Source organism: Rattus norvegicus, chromosome X (genome assembly GCF_036323735.1).
Source record: "Rattus norvegicus strain BN/NHsdMcwi chromosome X, GRCr8, whole genome shotgun sequence".
In the NCBI taxonomy this organism is placed as follows: Eukaryota; Metazoa; Chordata; class Mammalia; order Rodentia; family Muridae; genus Rattus; species Rattus norvegicus.
The window spans coordinates 81,237,204-81,261,739 of NC_086039.1; the positions used below are offsets into that span (position 1 = coordinate 81,237,204).

General features: G+C 37.6%; 1 protein-coding gene across 15 annotated transcripts in view; it reads left to right on the top strand.

Annotated features, from left to right (window-relative positions):
• Positions 1-24,536, top strand: part of Tex16 (testis expressed gene 16) — a 376,428-nt gene that overhangs the window by 104,584 nt on the left and 247,308 nt on the right. For all 15 annotated transcript variants that reach the window (XM_063279704.1, XM_063279698.1, XM_063279707.1 and 12 more), the window contains one exon: positions 24,097-24,138. In XM_063279704.1, coding sequence (XP_063135774.1) covers positions 24,097-24,138 — 42 coding nt within the window. The remainder of the gene's footprint in view (positions 1-24,096; positions 24,139-24,536) is intronic.

The window sequence follows — 24,536 nt, forward strand, 5'->3', positions numbered from 1 at the left end:
TTCCATGTAACCTAAAATTGTCTTTAGTGTAACTTATCCCTCCCTGTAATCCTTCCTTTACACTGTCTCCCACTCTCATACCCCATTCAATCCCATTGGTATTTAAATCATTCCTTAAACTAGACCCAGCATCACATATCATTTCTATGAGCTCATACAACAAACCTTTTTTTTTTTTTTTGGTTCTTTTTTTCGGAGCTGGGGACCAAACCCAGGGCCTTGCGCTTCCTAGGCAAGCGCTCTACCACTGAGCTAAATCCCCAACCCCTCATACAACAAACCTTAAAGAATTACTAAAACTTACCATATGCTAGGTACTGTCATATATTCAGGAAACAAACATGAAATCTCTGCTCTACAACTTGGTCAGATACCTTCTCTAAAATGAGAATATCATTACATTTTGAAAGGGAGATTTAAAAAGTACAGGTTCAAATACACTAAAGACAAACTTCATATGTTTGGTCCAGTGAGTCTTATCTGAAAACTTTCCTAAAGAATATGTAGTCTATCTGCCTCAGTTAACATATAAAAGAACAGAAGCATGTGGAAAGGAAGTCATATTCTGAAGATTACTTAGCCATGATTGTTATTTCAAATGTTATAAAGTATTAACTCTCATACCAGTACTTATATATAATCAAATAATATCCACAAGACAATGGTAACTTATCTTTTCATTTTGGAACATTACACAAAAATAGCACCCTATATCCTAGGTTTTGCAGATCCCATTCCAAAGATATTAGTAATATGGAGACACACATAAATTCTGAAAATTTTTTGACTTTGCTCTTTACTCTGTTCTTTTTGTTTGCAAGGTAAGCAATAATGATCATGGTCCAGTTCGCCAATCAACTGATATTTACATAAATATTATATTGTACTTACTACGTTCAACCACTTTGTGTATATTAATTCAGTCAGTCTATTACAGCTCTATAAGACATGTTTACTATTCTTATTGTACAAGGGAAGAAACGAAGGTAGAAGGAGTTGATTTGCCTGAGATTAAGCTCTCAGAACATTAAATTATCACTTTCCTTAATACCTGCCCCTTTAGTACTAATTTGTGGTTGAAGAAAACTAGCATTTGTTTAATAACAGTTCTAAAAGACTAGTCAATGATAAGATGCCAATGCTAAAATTCTTTCCCAGGGGGGAGAAGTAAAGCAATGTCTATCTCTTTTCTTAAACCAAGGCATGATTCTGCCAAAGGTTATTCTAGGGTATTCAGTGAATTTATCAGGCTTCCTTACAGAAAAGAACCTAAATGAGAGGTTATTTTCAGGGGTATGGGCATTCCTTCCAAACCAGTCATACCTGAAAATCCTTACCCTACAAAGATGAGGGGCACCCGGTAGCAGTATAGATGGAACCCCTTCTCTTTTCCCTGGTCTGTACATATTCCAGTACCTTGCTAATATTACCTGACCTCTAAATTCTCTAGGTCCTCCCCACGTAGACATGAAGAGTTACCAAGAATTAGGGAACAGCTGCATATTTAGGAAATAATTTAATGCCCTACTCTTCCACTGTATTTGCCAAAACAAAACATTAACAAGTTTATCTTGTTAATGGCACAGCTAGACTCGCCAAGGTAGGAATTGTGTGACTTGGAGGAAAGTCAGTCATAAAAGATGTACTAGGTAGCAAGACCAACCAATATTTTGAAACCAGATTGCTTTACTGTATGACAGGGCTTTGCAGTTTCACCACTATTGGCATTTTGGGTCTAAACGTATTCTGTTGTGGGGAAATTGTTGTTTTGGTATTGTAGTATGATAATAATATCTGGATTGGATACAGAAAATGTGGCACATTTACACAATGGAGTACAAATCAGATATTAAAAACAGTGACTTCATGAAATTCTTAGGCAAATGGATGGAACTAGAAAATACCATCCTGAGTTAGGCAACTCAGTCACAAAAGAACACATATGGTATGTACTCACTGATAAGTGGATATTAGCCAAAAAGCTTAGAACACTCAAGATACAATCCACACACCATAGGAAGCTCAAGAAGGATGACCAAAGTGCAGATGCTTCAGTTCTTCTTACAAGGGGGAACAAAAATATTCACAGGAGGAAATATGGAGACAAAGTGTGGAGCAGAGACTGAAGGAAAGGCCATACAGAGACTGCCCCACCTGGGGACCCAACCCTTTATAGTCACCAGTCCCAGACACTATTGTGGATGCCAAAAAGTGCGTGGTGACAGGAGCCTGATATAACTGTCTCCTGAGATGCTCTGCCAGAACATGACAAATACAGAGACAAATGCTTGCAGCCAACCATTGAACTTAGAACAGAGTCCCCAATGGAAGAGTTAGAGAAAGGACTGAAGGAGCTGAAGGGGTTTGCAACCCCATAGGAAGAACAACAATATCAACCAACCAGACAACCCACCCCCAGAGCTCATGGGCCTAAGCCACCAACCAAAGAGTACACATGGAGGGACCCATGGTTTGCATGAAACGTATCACATCAAGGACTTAATATAACTTTATTATATATTAATATAACTTTAAGTCCTAAGATTTAAGCCAAATTCTGATTTCATTCCTAATTGCATATAACAGTTACCTGGGAATCTTTAAAAAAAGAATAGTGACAATCATCCCTAGCCCTAGATATTTTATGTTCAATTAGTATGAAATAAAACTTGGTCATTTTCATTTCCCCTAAGTTCCCTAAGTAATTATAATACACATACAGCTATGAGAATCAGGCTCTTAGATGCTACTTTCAAATAGAATTTACTTATTTACTTTTCATTTATTTACCAAGTAAAACAGACGTTGATTATGCTGAAAAAAACATACTTGTAGAGCAAAAACACAGAGAAAAGACTGGGCTTCACAATTCTTCATTTGGTTGATTGTGGTTCTCTATAGTGGTCTCCATCTGTAGCAAAGTTCCCTTGATGAGGATTAAAAACTACATTCATTTGGTAGTTTGGGTATTAGGTTGTTTTAGTAAAATAGTAGTTGTAGATTCTCCTCCAATACAGATTACTTCAATAGTTCTGAGTAGTTAGATTTCTAGTATCTGGAATGATTTCACTCTTATTGAGAGTGTCCTCAGTCCAATTACAGAGCTGTTCATTTCCACCAAGATATTTGTGCTACTACTGTACACTCAGGGTTATAGTACCATGCTAGTTATTGATGTGGTTCAATAGGATCATAGTCCACACATAAAGCTCAGGGAACATTGTGAAAAATGGGGAAGAAAAACTCTAAGAAGATGATTATTAGGGAACTGGCATGACATTGCATCTCCAAGCAATTAAAAGCTACACCAATAAAATTTCACTAATATGGCTATTCAAACATGAGCTGTACAAGATGACACTAATACACATGAAAAAGTACATAGGATTTTGTATAGGCCAGAACCCATGAAGGAACCACAAGCAACTAGGGAATACTGAGGACAGGAAAGTATTCTCCTTCAGTGAAGAGCACACCAATTGGTTATCCAATACCAAGTGGCCAGCCTTGAAAAAATACGTGCAAGTAACATTATACAGAGTAGTTAATATTTAGGGATATATGTTTATACACATATAAAGATACATACACATTCACATATGTAATAGCAAAACAGGTCATAAATTTGGAAGAAAGCAAGGGGGGATAAAAGATTAAATTTCGGAGAGACTATAGGGAAGGGGACTTTTGTAGTTATAATCACAAAAATAAACAAGAAAGAGATCTACAAAATGGAGGGCAGCCCTAGGGAAACAAAAGCCTATTCTTTCCTTGAAGGCTAGAGTCTTTTAAAGGTCTTTAGGTGTCTTATTTTACCAATTTAGAGTTGGCCAGTTTGAGAAGAGCAGGCTGACTGAGTGGTCCAGAAAATGGGGCCCATTTACACAATGGAGTACTTTACTACTCAGCTCTTAAAAAACGGTGACTGCATGAAATTCTTAAGCAAAGAGATGGACCTAGAAAATATCCTGAGTGTGGTATCCTAGTGACAAAAGAACGCACATGGTATGCATTCACTGATAAGTGGATATTAGCCCCAAAGCTCAGAATACCCAAGATAAAATTCACAGACCATATGAAGCTCAAGAAGAAGGAAGACCAAAATGTGAATGCTTCGGTCCTTCTTAGAAGGGAGAACAAAATTCTCACAGGAGGAAATACAGAGACAAAGAGTGCAGCAGAGACTAAAGGAAAGGCCATCCAGAGATTGCTCCACCTGGGGATCCATCCCATATGTAGCCACCAAACCCAGTCACTACTGCTGATGCCAAGAAGTGCTTGCTGACAGGAGTCAGATACGAATCTCCTGAGAGGCTCTGCCAGAACCTTACTGATACAGATGAGGATGCTAGCAGCTGGCCATTGGACTGAGCATGGTAACCCCAATGGAGGAATTAGGGAAAGAGCTGAAAGAGCTGAAGGGGTTTGCAACCCCATAGGAAGAGCAACAATATCAATCAGCCAGACCCCCGCTCTAGAGCTCCCAGGGACTAAAACCACAAAACAAAGAATACACATGGGTGGACCCATGGCTCTAGCCACATGTGTAGCAGAGGATGGCATTGTGTGGCATCAATAAGAGGAGAAGCTCTTGGTCCTGTGAAGCTCATTTCCCCAGGGGAATGACAGGGTGGTGAGGTGGGAGTGGGTGGTTGGGAAGAGGAGCACCCTCATAAAAGGAGGGGGAGGGTGGATGGGAGATGGGGAAACCAGGTAAGAGGATAATATTTGAAATGTAAATACATAAATATTCAATAAAAAGAAGGTAAAAGTGATGAATATTGAGCATCCTCCAAGTGAATTTCATGTATCAGCTATACTTGGTATAAAATTAGGCAATTATGTGTATCTAGCATATACCAAATAAGTTGTTTCAAGTATCACAATTTTTACTTTGTTTATTTGGTATATGTGTGCCAGAAGAGATGTAAGGTCAACCCTGATAGTTGGTTCTTAACTTCCACATATAGGTTCCACATATGATCAAAGTCAAGGTATGGGACTTGGCAGAAGGTACACTAGCTCCTAGTAGCATATTTGTGCTATGTTCTGTGGTTTGTTCCTTTCAAACAAGGTACTTTCTCTTTACTCTTCCTCTAACTTCTAGTTGTCATAGTGATCCAAAACTATATTCATTGTCAAAATCACTTATAGATCAGTTCCTAGTCAAGTTATTATCATTCATCAATGGTTGGGAGCAGATGTAGAGACCCACAGCCAAACATTAGGAACGGCCTGGGGAATCACACAGAAGAGGGGGAGGAAGGATTGTAGAAGTCAGAGTGGTTGAGAAAGCCACAAGACCATGGCCAACATAATCAAATAGAGGTCAAAGAGGCCAACAGAGTCTGAAGCAACAATCATGGAGTGTGCATGGGGCTGAGATAGGTCCTCTCCGTATATGTTATGGTTGTGTAGCTTAGTGTTCTTGTGAGACTCCGAACAGTGAGAGTGTATGTGGACTGTCTCTTTCTCTTTTGCCTGTGCTTAGGACCCTTTCCTCTTACTGAGTTGCATGACTGACCATTATATGAGTTTTAAAAAGGGAAACAGAGGAGGACTTGATCTGAGGGAGAGGCCAGATGCACAGAGGGAATGGGAGGAGTGGAGATGTGGGAAATTGTGGTCATAATATATCATGTATGAGAGAGTAATAAAAGTTTTAAAAATCATTCATCACTCCATAATATTTTATTTTTAATAATTATGCTATCTAATAATATGTTTTATTATACGTTATGTGACATGCACTAAATACACACATATTGTTTTGATATCAGAGGTGGGATTTTTTTCTATTAAATAATGAATGGCATGGTTATTTGTGCCATTAGTACTAGGCAATAAAAAAGTGATGACTTTACCTGTGTTGGTGGACCTAGTCCATCATTCAAGGACAAAGAAAACGATCAGAAAACTTTGAATTGCAGATATCTAATATTATATGCTCCGATAAAAAGAATATTCCAGAAAGGAAAGTTAATCTCATACTTAGCTTTTTAATAAAGTATTTAATTGAGGTTGAACATTGTTTTCCTGAATATATAATTTTTAAGGGATTCACTTTTGCTTCTCTGGGAACATTTGAAGTTCTTCAAGTTACATTGTAGTAGACCAGTGACCCCCATTCAATGTAGGTACCTCTAATGGGAGTCTGGGAATTAAAGGATAAGAATGAGAAAAAATGGAGCTGAGACAAAGTTCTGATCAAGGCTCAACTTTATTGCAAAGCAGCAGGCTTATAAAGGCAAAAAAAAAAAAAAAAACCATAAGCCCTACCCTTAGACGTGACTGATGATGTAAATCACCTCATGCAGACAGTCAATGGCATAGGTTTCCATTTCTTAGCACAAGACTCTCTTATTAGGCTGGCAAATTCCACCAAGTGCTGTGATAGTAGCAAACATAGCTGATTTAGCAACTCCAGCTATGCAGGTCATGGATGAACCTCCACATTACATTATAGTTTCATGGAAGGGAATTATAATGGATTAGATACTTTACATATTTAATCTTAATTAAATACTGTAAGCCTGGATTAGTAGAAAGATATTGTTTAATTTTTTTTCATGGAACATCTTGGTTTCTCCATCTGTGGTGATGTTGAAAGAGGTTTGCTGCCTATAGTATCCTGGGCTGGCATCTGTGATCTCTTAATATCTAGATTGCATCTTTCCAGGATCTTCTGGCTTTTGGATTCTTTGTTGAGAAGTCATGTGTATTTCTGATAGGTTTTCTTTTATGTTAATTGACCTTTTTACTTACAAATTTTAGTATTCTTCCTTTGTTCTGTACATGTATTGTTTTGATTATTATGTGGGAAGTGGATTTTCTTTTCTGGTCCAATCTATTTGGTGTCCTGTAGACTTTCTGTACATTTATGGCCATGTTGTTCTTTAGGTTTGGGAGGTTTACTTCTATGATTTTGAAGATGTTTTCTGGGCCATTGAGCTGGGCATATTCACCCTCTTTTAGTCCTATCATTCTCAGGTTTGATCTTTTCATTGTGTCCTCAGTTTCCTGGATATTTTGGGTTAGGAGCTTTTTACATTTTGTATTTTCTTTGACTGTTGTGTCAGTATCTCCTCAGGTGTCTGTTATGCCTGAGATTCTTTTATCTCTTGTGTTCTCTTGGTGATGCTTGTATCTGGAGCTCCCGATCTCTTTCCTAATTTGTCCACCTCCAGTGCTGCCTACATTTGTGTTTTCTTCATTGTTTCGTTTCCATTTTTAGGTCTTAGAAAGTTTTGTTCAGTTCCTTCACCTATTTGATTGTACTTTCTTGTATTTCTTTATGGGATTTATTTGTTTCCTCTTAAAGGGCTTTTACCTGTTTGCCTGTGTTTACCTGTATTTCTTTAAGGGAATTATTTATATCCTCCGTAAAGGCCTCTATCATCTTGATGAGATGGGATTTCAGGTTAGAATCTTGCTTCTCAAGTATGTTAGGGTATCCAGGGATTACTGTGGTGGGAGAACTGGTTTCTGATGGTGGCAAATTGCATTGGTTTCTATTGCTCATGTTCTTGAGCTTGCCTCTCATCTGATTATCTCTGGTGTTAAGTAGCATGGGCGTTTCTGACTGGAACCAGGCTACTTGGAGGCAGGTAGGGGTCTGTGACCTGGTTTAGAGCCAGTCTCCTGTGAGGCAGGCAGTTCGGTCTCTGGTTAGACAGGGCCTCCTATGTCTCTTATGTCCCTGGTTAGGGAGGACCTCCTGGAAGACAGGCAAACTTTGGGTTCCAGGGACAGGATCTGCCCCAGTTGCAGATGGAAGGGCAGTCTGGAAGGACTGTGTCCCTGGTTAAGGCAGACTTCCTTTGTCTCTGGTTACTGAAAACCTCCTGGAAGACAGGCAGTCTGTGGGATGTGAGAGGGTATATGGCAGCAGATCTGTCTCCAGTAGAAAAGTAGACCAGAAGGAAGATGCAACTCGGGTAAGGGGTTCCAAATCAGTTGGGTTCATCCAGCATTAGTTTGGCTCTCTGTAGGTGTCCCTGCTGGAGTGAGTATTTGGGCAGGAGTCTGACTCTACTTTTGGTGCCAGTATATGTATGGGCCACATATGGTGTAGGCTCTGAATGGCCGTTCCTTCAGTCTCTGCTCTAAATTTTGCCTCCCTATGGATATTATTGTTCCCCTTTTAAAGAAGGAGTGAAACATCTGCATTTTGGTCACCCTTCTTGAGTTTTATGTGGTCCGTGCATTGCATCTTGGGTAAATCGAGCATTTGAGCTAATATCCACTTATCAATGAGTGCATACCATGTATGTTTCTCTTTGATTGTGTTACCTCACTCAAGATGATATTTTCTAATTCAATCCATTTGCATATGAATTCCATGACATTATTTTTGATAGCTGAGTAATACTCCATTATGTAGATGTACCACATTTTTTGTATGCATTCCTCTGTTGAAGGGCATCTGGGTTCTTTCGAGCTTCTGGCCATTATAAATAAGGCTGATATGAACTTAGTGGAGCATGTGTCTTTTTTATATGTTGGGGCATCTTTTGGGTATATGCCCAGGAGAGATATAACTGGGTCCTCAGGTAGTGCAATGTCCAATTTTCTGAGGAACCTTCAGACTGATTTCCAGAGAGGTCGTACCCGTTTGCAATTCCACCAACAGTGAAGGAGAGTTCCTCTTTTTCCACATCCTCGCCAGCATCTGCTGTCACCTGACTTTTTGATCTTAGCCATTCTGACTGGTGTGAGGTGGAATCTCAGGGTTGTTTTGATTTGCATTTCCCTGATGACTAAGGATATTGAACATTTCTTTAGGCACTTCTCAGCCATTCAATATTCCTCAGCTGTCAATTCTTTGTTTAGCTCTGTACCCCATTTTTAATAGGGTCATTTGGCTCTCTGGTGTCTAGCTTCGTGAGTTCTTTGTATATTTTGGATATTAGCCCTCTATTGGATGTAGGATTGGTAAAGATCTTTTCCCAATCTGTTGGCTACCGTTTTGTTCTAATGACAGTGTCTTTTGCCTTATAGAAGCTTTGCAGTTTTATGAGGTCCCATTTCTTGCTTCTTGATCATAGAAATAAGCCATTGGTGTTCTGTTCAGGAAAATTTCCCAAGTGTCCATGTGTTCGAGACTCTTCCCCACTTTTTCTTCTATTAGTTTGAGTGTATCTAGTTTGATGTGGAGGTCCTTGATCTAATTGGACTTAAGCTTTGTACAGGGCAATAAGAATGGATCGATTTGCCTTCTTCTACATGCTGACCACCATGTGAACCAGCACGATTTGTTGAAAATGCTACCCTTTTTCCATTGGATGGTTTTGGATCCTTTGTCAAAAATCAAGTGACCATAGGTGTGTGGGTTCATTTCTGGGTCTTCAATCGTATCTGCCTGTCTCTGTACCAACACCATACAGTTTTTATGACCATTGCTCTGTAATACTTCGTGATGCGTGAGTTCAGGGATAGTGATTCCCCTGGAAGTCCCTTTATTGTTGAGAATAGTTTTAGCTATCCTGGGATTTTTGTTACTCCAAATGAATTTGCAAATTGTTCTTTCTAACTCTATGAAGAATTGAATTGGAATTTTGATGGGGCTTGCATTGAATCTGTAGATTGCTTTCGGTAAAATGGCCATTTTTTACTATATTAATCTTGCCAATCCATGAGCATGGGAGGTCTTTCCATCTTCTGAGATCTTCAATTTCTTTCTTCAGAGACATTAATTTTTTTCTTTTCTTTTTTTCGGAGCTGGGGACTGAACCCAGGGCCTTGCGCTTGCTAGGCAAGCGCTCTACCGCTGAGCTAAATCCCCAACCCCGAGACATTAATTTTTATCATACAGATCTTTCACTTGCTTGGTTAAAGTCACACCAAGGTATTTTATATTATATGGGACTTATTTGAGAAGGGGAGAAGGAAATAATTACCTGTTCCAGCTCCATGGACCTTTGGCTCATTGGCCCTCACAACCTGCCTACCAAAATATCTAACCTGCTCCTTACCCACTAGTGGTACTATTACCTTACTATTTGAGTAAACCCTCCCCACCCCCATACAGCCTTTCTCATCCTGTCTGTTGCCTAGACTGGCCTATTTACTTTTGCTCCTGTTTTTTTTTTATACTCATGATGGTTTTTCCTAGTTTTACCCATTTGCCTAAGAATTTCATAAAGTCATTGTTTTTAATAGCTGAGTAGTATTCTATTGTGTAGATGTACCACATTTTCTGTATCCATTCCTTTGTTGAAGGGCATCTGGGTTCATTCTAGCTTCTGTCTATTATAAATAAGGCTGCTATGAACATAGTGGAGCATGTTTCTTTGTTATATCTTGGAGCATCTTTTGGTTATATGCCCAAGAGAGGTATAGCTGTGTCCTCAGGTAGTGCAATGCCCAATTTTCTGAGGAACCTCCAGACTGATTTCCAGAGTGGTTGTTAAGAGCTTGCAGTCCCAGGAATAATGAAGGAGTGCTGCTCTTTTTCCACATCCTTGTCAGCCTCTGCTGTTACCTCAGTTTTTGATCTTAGCCATTCTAACTGGTGTGAGGTGGAACCTCATAGTTGTTTTTATTTGCATATCGCTGATGACTAAAGATGTTGAACATTTTTAAAGATGGGGTGGTTTATAGATGGGAAAAGTGATTCTTGGTGGAATATATTTGGAATTACAAAAAACACAGGATAGTGAAAATAACTCTCAACAATAAAAAACTCATGGGGGAATCACCATCCCTAACCTCCTGCTGTATTAGAGTAGTAGTGTTAAAAACTGTATGGTATTGGTACGGAGACGGGCAGGTAGATAGAACAATGGAATGGAATCGAAGACCCTGAAATCAACCCACACACCTATGCTCACTTGATCTTACACAAAGGAGCCAAAACCATCCAGTGGAAAAAAGGCAGCATGTTCAACAAATGATGCTGGTTCTAGTGGCTGTCATCATGAGGAAGAATGCAAATCGATCCATTCTTATAGTCTTGTATAAAGCTCAAGTCCAAGTGGATAAAAGACCTCCACATAAAAGAAGATACACTAAAACTAATAGAAAAGAAAGTGGGGGGTTGGGGATTTAGCTCAGTGGTAGAGCGCTTGCCTAGGAAGCGCAAGGCCCTGGGTTCGATCCCCAGCTCCGAAAAAAAGAAAAAAAAAGTGGGGAAGAGCCTCTACCCCATAGGCACTGGGTAAAATTTCTTGAATAGAACACCAATGGCTTATGCTCTAAGATCAAGAATCGACAAATGGGACTTCATAAAATTGCAAAGCTTCTGAAAGGCAAAGGACACTGTCATTAGAACAAACTGGCAACTAACAGATTCGGAAAAGTTCTTTACCTATCATGTGTCTGATAGAAGGTTAATACCCAGCCCATATATTTACAGATACCAAACCTAGATAATATTGATGAAACAAAGATGTGCATGCTGACGGGAGCCTGATAAAGCTGTTTCCTGAGAGGCTCTGCCAGAACATGACAAATATAGAGGTGAATGCTAGCAGTAAACCATTGAATTGAGAACAGGGTCCTCTTTAGAGGAGTTAGAGAAAGGATTGAAGGAGCTGACATGCCTTGCAACCTCATAAGAACAACCATACCAACCAACCAGAGCTCCCAGGGACTAAACCACTACCCAAAGAGTACACATGGACAGACCCATGGCTCCAGCTGCACATGTAGCAGAGGATGGTGTTGTTGGGCACCAGTGGGAGGAGAAGCCCTTGGTTCTGACAAGTCTGGACTCTCCAGTGTAGGGTAATGTCATGGCAGAGAGTCAGGAAGGGGGTGTGGGTGGAGAGAGAACCCCATCATAGAGGAAGGAGAATTGGGATGGGATAGGAGGTATAGATGAGAAACCGGAAAAGGGAATAACATTTGAAATGTAAATTAAAAATAAAATAAAAATATTTAAAAAAGAAAACAGTCTCCTGAGAGACACAGCCAGAATACAGCAAATACAGAGGCGAATGCCAGCAGCAAACCACTGAACTGACAATAGGACCCCCGTTGAAGGAATCAGAGAAAGAACTGGAAGAGCTTGAAGGGGCTCGAGACCCCTTATGAACAACAATGCCAAGCAACTAGAGCTTCCAGGGACTAAGCCACTACCTAAGGACTATACATGGACTGACCCTGGACTCTGACCTCATAGGTAGCAGTGAATATCCTAGTAAGATCATCAGTGGAAGGGGAAGCCCTGGGTCCTGCTAAGACTGAACCCCCAGTGAACGTGATTGTTGGGGGGAGGGTGGCAATGGGGGGAGGATGGGGAGGGGAACACCCATAAAGAAGGGGAGGGGGAGGGGGATGTTTGCCCGGGAAAGGGAATAACACTCGAAATGTAAAAAATACTCAAGTTAATAAAAAAATTCTCTAAATTAGAATAATCATAATTTAAACAATATATTTATGAAAATATATTTAAATATCACTTAATTTATAAATATTGAATATAACTATGTTTTTCAAAAAATAAATGAAAATGTAAGAAAAAAGAGAGATCCAAACTCCTTAGTTTTTTCTCTTCCTCACATTGAGGAGTTTCACTCTGCACACTCTGTCACCATGTGTCACATTTTTATAGAACCAAAATCAATTCGGTCATTTATGCATGCACTTAAATCTCCAACACCGGGAGGCAAAATAAAGTTTTCCTTTATAATCTGACTCTTTCAGGTATTAATTGCACTAATGGGAAACTGATTAATTCAACACTGAATCAATTAAAGGAATACTGAAACTGTGGTAATTTTAATTGTTTTGTCCTCCACCCTTCTTCATTGTAGTGTTATTTGAAAGTGGCAAGTTGTATTTCAAATTTGACATCCTCACTCATGAACCGAAAGTAGGATGGTAGATTTTAACCATAAATTATTATTGTGTTAGGATATTTGGGATATATCTAAAGTACTGGATCGAGTTTATCACTTCTCATTTTAAAAACAAATAAAGAACCTGGTTAACAGAAAAAAAAACAAGTAATATTTAAAGATACTGGAAGGTTAGTTTAAAATCCCATCAGCAATGTAAAAGTGTTCCTCTTTCTTAAAACATGTTTGAAGATGTTTTCTACAGTGACTTAAGACATTCTATTTGGTTCCGTCTCACAAGTTCTGATTCCTCACAATAGTTCAGTGGTCTTGAAACTATCCCTTTGAATAAACAGACCTTGCAGACATTCCATTTCAAAATATAGGGAGGCATAATTTTTTAACTTTGTTCTTTATTGTTTTCCAGTGTTCTTGTGGTTATGCATACTTTTCAGTTCTTCTTTTGGGTAATGAAATCTTTTACCTGTTTATTCTGATGTTTTGTATACCTATGTATAATTTTTACTAACATTTCCATCAAATATATTTTAAATCTTTTATTAAGAGTACTTATTAATATTTTACTTTTATTAAGATTACTTAGAGATCACCTATTCAGATAAAAATTTTTAGCTTAAAAAATCATTTAACATAGTAAACAGTTTAAAGTTAATCACTTCTTTTAAGATGGAAAGAATATCAATATCAAAATTACATACTAGCTTTGGAATCTACAAAAATTATCCAGACTTAGGAATTGCTTAAAGATTCAAGGTATTACCTTACAAACTAATACCAGGGTTCAAATTCTCTTTTTGTTTTTGTGTTTAAAAATGCACATTGGATATGCATCGTCTCTTTATGTTTGGAAGATACTTCTATTAGTTCTGTGTTAACAATACCTATACATAAAAGTCAACAGTGGAAAAAAAGTAATACAGTGCTAATGTTTTGTAGATTACAACATACGGTTTTCCCTTTCATCCTATTAATATTTATTGTGAGAATTAAATATTAGGTAACAGAGACAGACTACTTGAAATTTTTAGATTCTTTAAGTGATAAGGTTTTTAACTTCCAACTGTTATTTCTATACTTTTAGTATTTCATTATTATAGCCTTTCTCATATTTAATTCTATTTTAGTATTTTTTTTTGTATCTGGGTATAATCTTTGTAAATAGCATTGGGTTTCAAAATACCATTTCCTATTTAGAACATTTTCTCCCCTATCCCTTATTTTCTATTTTTTTCTTAGATCTGCCAATTAATCCCTTAGACAGTTTCGCTTCAACTGTTATGTCTTAGGTATATCTTTAATTATATGTATTTGTGTAATTTTAAGATTCATAAATAAAATGTAATATAATATTTGTCATTTTGACTTTTGATTCCCAAATCACAGTACTCCAATTGAATCCACTTTCCTATAAGCATCAAAATATTGGATGCTTATGGTTGAACAATCTTTTATTTATGAACTCAGGTTTATACCACAATTTAGTTATTATGAGTAGAGCTACAATAAACATTTATATGCCTGTATCTCTGTGATATGTAGATTTACTGATATTTACTAAGATTATAATCTTCCTGGATTTACATGCTAGGTAATATGGTAGTTATGTATTTAATTTTCCAAGGAATCTTGGTACTTGTTTTCACAATAAAGCTGAAGTAATTTACATTCCTACAATTTTATTATTTTTTACATTTTTATATACAATATGTTTTGATCATATTCATTCACCATCCCAGAACTTCCCATATCCTATCCTACCCACCTCCTTACCTACTCCTTTCTGCTCTTTCAAAAACAAAATAAAACTTACAAACACACACACACACACACACACACAGAAAAAAATATTGTCCTGGACTGTGATTGATACACCCAGTTGTTGTAGTAGCCAGTTAATCTCTACTCAAATTGTCACAGCTGTGGCACCACACGGTCCTTGCTACCTGCCCTAGTGTTCTGGGTTCCTGACATATACACAAAGCCTCATATTTTAATATGCCTTAAACAGCTTTATGACTGGGCCAATTCCTAAGCTCCTCCTGGTTGATATACATTCAGATAATCCGAACTCATCACTTATTAAAACCTATAGTTCATCTTGGCTGCCCCAGACCCAGACCTGCAACCTTCCCGGGCCATGATCCCAGCTCTTACACCTTGGCTGTCTTTCTAGCTTGCAATTCTCAGGCTTGGCAGCTACTCCATTTGTGGGCTGGTGGCTATCCCTACCTCCTCCCTTGATCCCTTGCCCCAAAATCCTAAACGTCTTGCTTTGGTCTCTCTGCCAAGCTATTGACCATCAGCAACTTTATTTATCAATCAAAACCAGCTGGAGTAAGGGATTGTCAATGTCTTATGTACAGGTATGCAGATTACCTTTTAATTTTGGGAACCAATTAACATAATCGAAGCATTATACCAAATCCACAGCACGCAATGCCACTGTTACTTTCTCCTTCTTTCAGCAAATATCAGTTGTAAATAGTTTCTTGGTTAGGAGGGTATTTTTTTTCCTGTTTCACTCTCTTTTTGCTGTTATTTGTCTGGCTTGAATTTTGCAATTCTTGTGCATCCTGTCACAGTTGCTGTGAGTTTATGTGTGTCAGCTGTGTTAGAAGACACTGTTTCCTTGGAGTGACCCACATCTGGCTCTTTCTGACTCATCTTGCACATAGATCCTTGAGCCTTGAGAAGTGGAAGTTGATAAAGATTGTCCCACTAAGGATTAAGTGTATCAAGTTCTCTCACTGTCTATATACATTGTCCAGTTGTGTGACTCTATGATAATTATCATGTATTACCATCTACTGCAAGAAATTTTTCTGATGAGATTTGCATAGTACACTGATTTATGGATGTAGCAATCTGCCATCTGGAGTTGCTTTATTGAAATATTCCTTTGTCAAAAAATAAATATATATTTTCCCTTTAGCCTATGACATATCTTGCCTCAGGCTCTTGACATCACTAACAATATCAGGTGTGGGTTCTGTTTCATAGTCCTGGTCTTACATTCAATCAAAAAGTGGTTAGTTAATCCCATTAGTGCCACTATTGTAGCAAGATATCTTGTAGGGTATTAACTATTATAGGCAGCAGGGCTCAAAGCTGGATGAGAATGACAATTACTTTTGTCATTCAGAAATGTATATAGTACTTTCTGGCACTGTGAGTGCTAATTAGAGGGTGTGAAGCTTGTACTTGGCAGCCATATAAATTTTTCCGTTTTTGATGACATAAGTAAATGGTATCTTCAGCAATAGGCCTTACCATCTGTTTTCTTGATTATATCCATTTAGGCTGCAGTAATAGAAAATCAGTTCTATAATTAGTAAGAATGTGAAACAAATTTCATATAAATATTAGCTATTAATCTTTCTATTGAAAACTATTCATTTGATCATTTATTGATTGGAGCATTTTCAGTTATTTTGTGTTGTGATTTTTGAGATTTTAGGTATTAATAGATATTAATCTGCTTTCAGATACAGAGCTGGCAGAATTCCTCCTATTCTTTTGACTATCTTAATTTCAGCCAAATTTCTCTTATGAACATTTAATGAAAAATTACTCAGTAAAATACTCTCAAACCAAATCTAAGAACGCATCAAAGACATCATCCGCCATGATCAAGTAGGCTTCATCCCAGGGATGCGGGAATGGTTCAATATACAAAAATCCATCACTAATCCACCTTATTAAAAAAAACTGCAAGAAAAAATCCCACATATTCATCGCATTATATGCTGAAAAAGGCATTGACAAAATCCAACACCCCTTCTTAGAAGTCTTGGAGAGGTCAGGGATACAATGTGCCTACTAAACAGTATAAAGGCAATATATAGCAAGCCAATAGCCAACATCAAATTAAATGGAGAGAAAATTAAAGCAATTCCACTAAATCAGGGATAAGAAGAGACTGCCTACTCTCTCAATATCTATTTGGCTGTTTTTGTTTTAAAAGGCTGTTTGTTTTACTAGTCTCCAATGAACATCACAGTAAGCCAATACAGACCTTCTGTTCAAAACTATTGCTGATGCCAAGAAAGACTTGCTGACAGGAGCCTGGTATAGTTGTCCCTGAGAGGCTCTGCCACCAGCACCTGACTAATACAGATACAGATACAACCACCCAACCACTGGACTGAGCCCAGGGACCCCAATGGAAGGGTTGGGGGAGGGACTGAAAGACCTGAAGGGGATTGCAACCCCATAGGAAGAACAACAACATTAATTAATCAGTCCACTCAGAGCTCTCCGGGACTAAATCACAAACCAAAGAGTATACATGGAGGAACCCATGACTCTAGATACACATGTAGAAGAGGATGGCCTTATCTGGCATCAATGGGAGGAGAAGCCCTTGGTCCTGTGGAGCTTTGATACCCCAGCAGAGATGCATACTAGAGTGGTGAAGCCAGAATGGTGGGTGTAAGAGCACCCTCTTAGAGACAAAGGGGAGGGGGTATGGATGGAGTGTTCGAAGAGGGGAGACCAGGAAGGGGGACAACATTTGACATGTAAATAAATAAAATAGCCAATAAAGAAATGCAGAAGTAAGATATATCCATGGATAACTATCGACCAATAATTCTCATTTCTGTAGTGTACAATAATAGAATATAAAAGCAAATATAAATGAACTTCTTTTTCACTATTAAAGACAAAGAAATTTCTAAATATTTTAAGTAAGGAGAAACTATATGATAAGAGCACAAGAAAGAGATTAGATTAGAAAACTAACCAAGAATTATGATAATAGTTAATTTAACTATTGAAATATTTCTTTATGGGGTGATTTAAGTGCATATTAAAATATTTAAAGAGAAAATGCTTTAGAAAGTTTTGTATATAAAAAGATAAAAATTTAACTGGTATTGGGATGAATGCTTTTAATCTCAGCCTTCAGGAAGTTGATGCTGAAGAATCAAGAGTTTGAGGCCAATACATAGCAAGTTTTATGAAAATCTATGCCAGTGTTGAGGTTTGAACATTCATCATTTTATGTCTGCTATGAATAAAATGATGATGGCGATGATGATGATGTTGATGATGATGATGATATTAATTAGGTTTAGTGAGGAAGGTATGTCAAAACCTGAAATGGCAACTAAATTAGGATGTAGTTGAATATCATATCTGTGGTATGAACTACTACTACACAACCTAACAGATTTTCATATAGTATGCTGAAATAAGACACCAATATAGCACATACTGTACAGACAAGTCTATAGTTTCTATATACATGAACTTCAAAAGCAAGCAAAAGTTTCTTCATGGTATATCTTTAGACAGAGAAACTGTACTGGAAGGGAGCCAGAGAAAGACTCCTATGTATTAGAAGTATGTTTGATCTGAGGCATGTTATATGGGTGGTTTCATTTGTTTACACTACTCTATATGTTATGTTCTATCCCTTATCAAAGTAAAGATAACCTCAGAAAATGTATCAATATAACATATGGATGAATATAAAACAACTTCTTGTTTGATCAATTTCACCAAGAGAAATCCAGAATTTGAATTCTCAACTTCTGCTGTCTTCCATCTGTCTGTAGTTGGTTGTTTGTGGCTTGGCCTGTCCTCTAGCCCATCTGTTTTGTGTGTCTAATCTGTCCCGGTTTTGTCATGGAACATCTTGGTTTTTCCATCTAAGTTAATTGAGAGTTTTGCTGGATACAGTAGCCTGGGCTGGCATTTGTGTTCTCTTAGGGTCTGTATGACATCTGTCCAGGATCTCCCAACTTTCTTTGTCTCTGGTGAGAAGTCTGGTGTAATTCTGATAGGTCTACCTTTATATGTCACTTGACTTTTTTCCCTTATTGCTTTTAATTTTATTTCTTTGTTTTGTGCATTTGGTGTTTTGACAGTTATGTGACGGGAGGAGTTTCTTTTCTGGTCCAATCTATTTGGAGTTCTGTAGGCTTCTGTTTATGGGTATCTCTTTCTTTAGGTTAGGGAAGTTTTCTTCTATGATTTTGTTGAAGATATTTACTGGTCCTTTGAGTTGGGAGTCTTCACTCTCTTCTATACCTATTATCTTTAGGTTTGATCTTTTCATTGTGTCCTGGGTTTCCTGGATGTTTTGAGTTAGGAGCTTTTTTCTTTTTGCATTTACTTTAATTATTGAATCAATGTTTTCTATGGTATCTTCTATTCCTGAGATTCTCACTTATTTTGGTGATGCTTGCATCAATGACTCCTGATCTCTTTCCCAGGTTTTATATCATCAGGGTATCCACTCTTAATGATTTCTTTATTGATTCTATTTCCCTTTTTAGATTCTGAATAGTTTTGTTAGATTCCTTCACTTCTTTGTCTGTGTTTTCTTGTAACTATTTAAAGGATTTTTGTGTTTCTTCTTTAATGGCTTCTACTTGTTTGCCTGTGTTCCCCTGTATTTCTTTAAGTGAGTTATTTATGTCCTTCTTAAAGTCCTTTTATCATCATCCTGATATTTGATTTTAAATCCAAATCTTGCTTTTACAGTGTGTTGGGGTATCCAGTGTTTGCTGTGGTGGGAGAACTGGGTTCTGATGATGCAAAGTAGTCTTGTTTCTGTTTTTTAGGTTCTTGTACTTGCCTCTCGCCTTCTTATTATCTCCAATGTTAGTTGGTCTTGCTATCTCTGACTGGAGCTTCTCCCTCCTGTGGGCCCGTGAGCCTGTAATATTAGGGAGTAAGAACATTCCTGGGAGACCAGCTCTCTCCAGGCAGGCTTTGGGTCTGGAAGGCTGTGTGGGATAGCCTTAGCTCTGGGCGTAGATGGAGACCAGAAGGATCCTGTCCCAGCCTGCTCAGCATTTCCTGTGCCCAATACTCTCCTGATGAGTCTCTCTTTGGACAAGTTAGTGGAGGAAACGTAGGGTCTCACCTGTGAGCTTACGAGTGAGAGCACTCCTGGAAGACCAAATTTCTCCAGTCAGGTTTTGAGTCCGGAGGGCTGTGGGATAGCCTTATTTACCTCTGGATACAGATGGAGACCAGAAGGTTACTTTTAGTGAATGATAGCCACAACATACACAAATATTACTTTTATTCACGGGCATGCAAGAGTACATAATTCAGGAGTATTTGTGGTTGTAAAAGTTGATTGTATGGGAAATCCAAGCCATAATAACCTTAGTAGCATAGTTCGCTTATAGACATGTGAACGTAAACAGCCTAAGTACACAGTAGGACAGCAATATTTCAATATATTTTATTTACTTAAATGTGTGGTATGATAAAAGTTCACTCTTTCTGGAGTCAACATATATTTATAAAAACATATCACTACATATTGTCTCATTAAAATAAATGAATTAATTCATTTAGATATAATAATAATGAATTCATTATATACCATCATAAATAACACATCTAAACACAAAATAAAGTTTATTTGTTTTATAATTTGAAACAGTTTAATTCTCATTAGTGGATGAAACTGAACATTTGCATTTGCTTGTATATCACATTTTTTAAAATATTTTTTTCTTTATTAACTTGAGTATTTCTTATTTACATTTCAATTGTTATTCCATTTCCCGGTTTCTGGGCCAACATCCCTCTAACTCCTTCCCCTCCCCTTCTATATGGGTGTTCCCTTCCCCACCCTCCCCCCATTACCGCCCTCCCCCCAATAATCACGTTCACTGGGGGTTCAGTCTTTGCAGGACCAAGGGCTTCCCCTTCCACTGGTGCTCTTACTAGGGTATTCATTGCTACCTATGAGGTTGGAGCCCAGGGTTAGTCCATGTATAGTCTTTGGGTAGTGGCTTAGTCCCTGGAAGCTCTGGTTGGTTGGCATTGTTGTTCATATGGGGTCTCGAGCCCCTTCAAGCTCTTCCAGTCCTTTCTCTGATTCCTTCAACGGGGGTCCTGTTCTCAGTTCAGTGGTTTAATGTTAGCATTCGCTGTATTCTGGCTCTGTCTTTCAGGAGAGATCTACATCTGGTTCCTGTCGGCCTGCACTTATTTGCTTCATCCATCTTGTCTAATTGTGTGGCTGTATATGTATTGGCCACCTGTGGGGCAGACTCTGAATGGGTGTTCCTTCTGCCTCTGTTTTAATCTTTGCCTCCCTATTCCCTGCCAAGGGTATTCTTGTTCCCCTTTTAAAGAAGGAGTGAAGCATTCGAATTTTGATCATCCGTATTGAGTTTCATGTGTTCTGTGCATCTAGGGTAATTCAAGCATTTGGGCTAATAGCCACTTATCAATGAGTTCATACCATGTGTATTTTTCTGTGATTGGGTTACCTCATTCACGATGATATTTTCCAGTTCCCTCCATTTGCCTATGAATTTCATAAAGTCATTGTTGTTGATAGCTGAGTAATATTCCATTGTGCAGATGTACCACATTTTCTGTATCCATTTCTCTGTTGAAGGGCATCTGGGTTCTTTCCAGCTTCTGGCTATTATAAATAAGGCTGCTATGAACATAGTGGAGCATGTGTCTTTTTTATATGTTGGGGCATCTTTTGGGTATATGCCCAAGAGAGGTACAGTTGGATCCTCAGGTAGTTCAATGTCCAATTTTCTGAGGAACCTCCAGACTGATTTCCCGAATGGTTGTACCAGTCTGCAATCCCACCAAAAATGGAGGAGTGTTCCTCTTTCTTCACATCCTCGCCAGCATTTGCTGTTACCTGAGTTTTTGATCTTAGCCATTCTCACTGGTGTGAGGTGAAATCTCAGGGTTGTTTTGATTTGCATTTCCCTTATGACTAAAGGTATATCACATTTCTAATCTACTCATGAAAACTGTAAGTGAAATAAATCCTTAATGTACTTTAGTAATACCATGAAAAGTTTAGACTTTATGAATCTTGTGAACGATCTTGAGAACACATAGAATTTTCCCATACTCCCCTTAAACATGTTGTTTAGTAACCATGAAAATAATGATAGAAGATGGCATATATAAAGACTTAATAGAACTTGGCTAATCTAAATATTCAATAAGCACATTAATAGAAAATGAAAAACCAAATAAGATAAAGAAAAAAGAGAAAATACTCTAAATGACATAAGATAATTATTTAAAAAGTTTAATACTTAATTTTTAAAAAGGCCTTATAGATGGATTAAAATGTATCTAAGTGACTTTAAGACTTTGAGCAGATCTAGCGACTAGGGGGGAAATGGGACCCCTGCAGAAGAGTGGAGGTGAAGATTGTTGGAGCCAGAGGTGTAGATGATAGCACAAGAATATGATCCACATAATCAACTACTCAGTGCACGTAGGGGACTCACAGATTGAAGCAACAGTCATGGAGTCTGGATAGGCCTGAACTAGGCTCTCTGCATTACATTATGGTTGTATAGCTTGGTATTTTAGTAGGACTCCCAACAGTGGGAATGGGGATGTTTCTGATTGTTCTGCCTGTACTTGAGACTCTTTAACTCCTTCTGGGTTGCCTCATCCAGCCTCAATTTTAGGATTTGTGCCTAATCTTATTGTAACTTGTTATACAATGTTCAGTTGATGTCCTTGGGAGGTCTGCTTTATATTTTTAAAGGAAGTGGAAGATGAGTGGATCTGGGAGAGAAGTGAGGGATTGGGATGAGAGGAATGAAGGGAAACTGTGTTGAAGATACTGTGTGTATGAGGAAAGTATATATATATATATTATATGTATGTATATATATATGTGTGTGTATATATGTATATATATGCATGTATATATATGTGAAAAATAAATTTTAAAAGTTACAATCTAAATATAAGTATAATGAAATATTCAAGCCAAAAATGGGAAAGGTTGAATCGTAAAAACTTAAATTATGTGATATTTTAACTTACATGTTTCATATCAATTGTATGGTGAGAAAGTCGGGGTAAAAAGAATATATATGCCATTTGATTTCATTTACATGAAATACCAAGCAGAAAATTAATTATGAGACAATTGAAAGCATTGGTCATTACTCAGAGTATAGTCTGGGACATGAACATGAAGGGAATATTCTGTGTTGCTAGAAATATTCTATATTTTATAATATTATACCACAGTTTATGTTTGTAATTGTGTAGGCATATTCATGTGTAAAATATCATTAAGCTACATATTTATCCAGGGTATGCTTTTGTATTATAAAATTAAGCCATTTTAAAATATCTGCAGTGAGCAGAAAAATCATGGGAATGTTTATATTTTTAAATATTGACAGTTGAAGAAACAAGTATGATAGAAAATATGGGACGGACGCTTCAGTCCTTCTTAAAAGAGGAACAAAAATACTCATAATAGATATGGAGACAAAGTTTGGAGCAGAGCCTGAAGGAATGGCCATTCAGAGCCTGCCCCACCTGGGGATCCAGCCCATATACATAACCCCAGACAATATTGCTGATGCCAAGAAGTGCGTGCTGACAGGAGCCTGATATAACTCTCTCCTGAGAGGCTCTGCCAGAGCCTGACAAATAGAGAGGCGAATGCTCACAGCAAACCATTGGACTGAGAATGGGGTCCCTGTTGGAGAAGTTAGAGAAAAGACTGAAGGAGCTGATGGGGTTGCAACCCCATAAGAACAACAATACCAACCAACCAGAGCTCCCAGGGACTTAACCACTACCCAAAGAGTACACATGGAAGACCCATGGCTCCAGCTGCATATGTAGCAGAGGATGGCCTTGTTGGGCACCAATGGTAGGAGAAGCCCTTGGTCCTGCCGAGGTTGGACCCCCAATTATAGGAGAATGTCAGAGTGGGGAGGTGGCAAGGGGTGGGTAGATGGGTGGGAGAGCACCCTCATAGACGAAGGGGGAGGGGCAGAGGATCGGTGGTTTCTGGACAGGAAACTGGGAAAGGGAATAACATTTGAAATGCAAATACTAAAATATTTAATAAAAAGGGAAGAAAAGTTTAAAAGTCATTGTCTTACTGGAAAATGAAATTTGTTTTAAGTAGATTTAAGTCTAATATCGATGTTAAAACATATTTTAAGGATAGCATTAAGAGACTATATAATGTCTGGATTAAAGTAAAAATTTTAATCAATAGAATTCAAAGAATTGAAGCATGGGTCTAAGAAAATGAAACCTTAACCTTGGTACAGAAAAGAAAAATAAACTGACAGATTTAGTCGTAGTGCATTGGAATCACTTATAAATGTGCATAGATAAATGCAAACTGTTAAAAGATAAATACAGACTGTTCCTCAGGTTCAGAATACATTTCCTTCATTAAGGAATGAAAACAGTGGAGATAAGGTCCTATTGATATTTATTCTGTTCCATTAAATAAATAAGTTTTATAACAACAGTAAACACTAATTTACTTTTTCTCTTTTTTTTGTAGTCTGATCTTAACCATGAAAATGAATCTGATATAATTGACATGGTAAGTGCACTTTTAAGCCTTTTAAAAACAAGTATTTCTTATTTACATTATTGTTCATCATACTTTTGTAGTACATACATTTACCTCCTTTACTACTGTGTATAATAATGAATTATTTATATATAGTTAATATTTAAAATATATTTTGATTTGTGACATACAAATGCAGTTGGGTATAATTAAATATTTTACACAAAATAGTCTAGGTTGTTAGGCAAAACTATAACTATAGTGAAGATTGAATAGTAAAAATTCTTACCTCATTCTGAAACTGAGATTTATTTATTAATATTTCTGACTGTAGCTTAATAGCTTCATTGCATAAAAGTGTCTATATCAGAGATTCTGTTTTTTAGAAGGTTGTGAAGTCACCTATATAAGTCAATGTTAATATATTT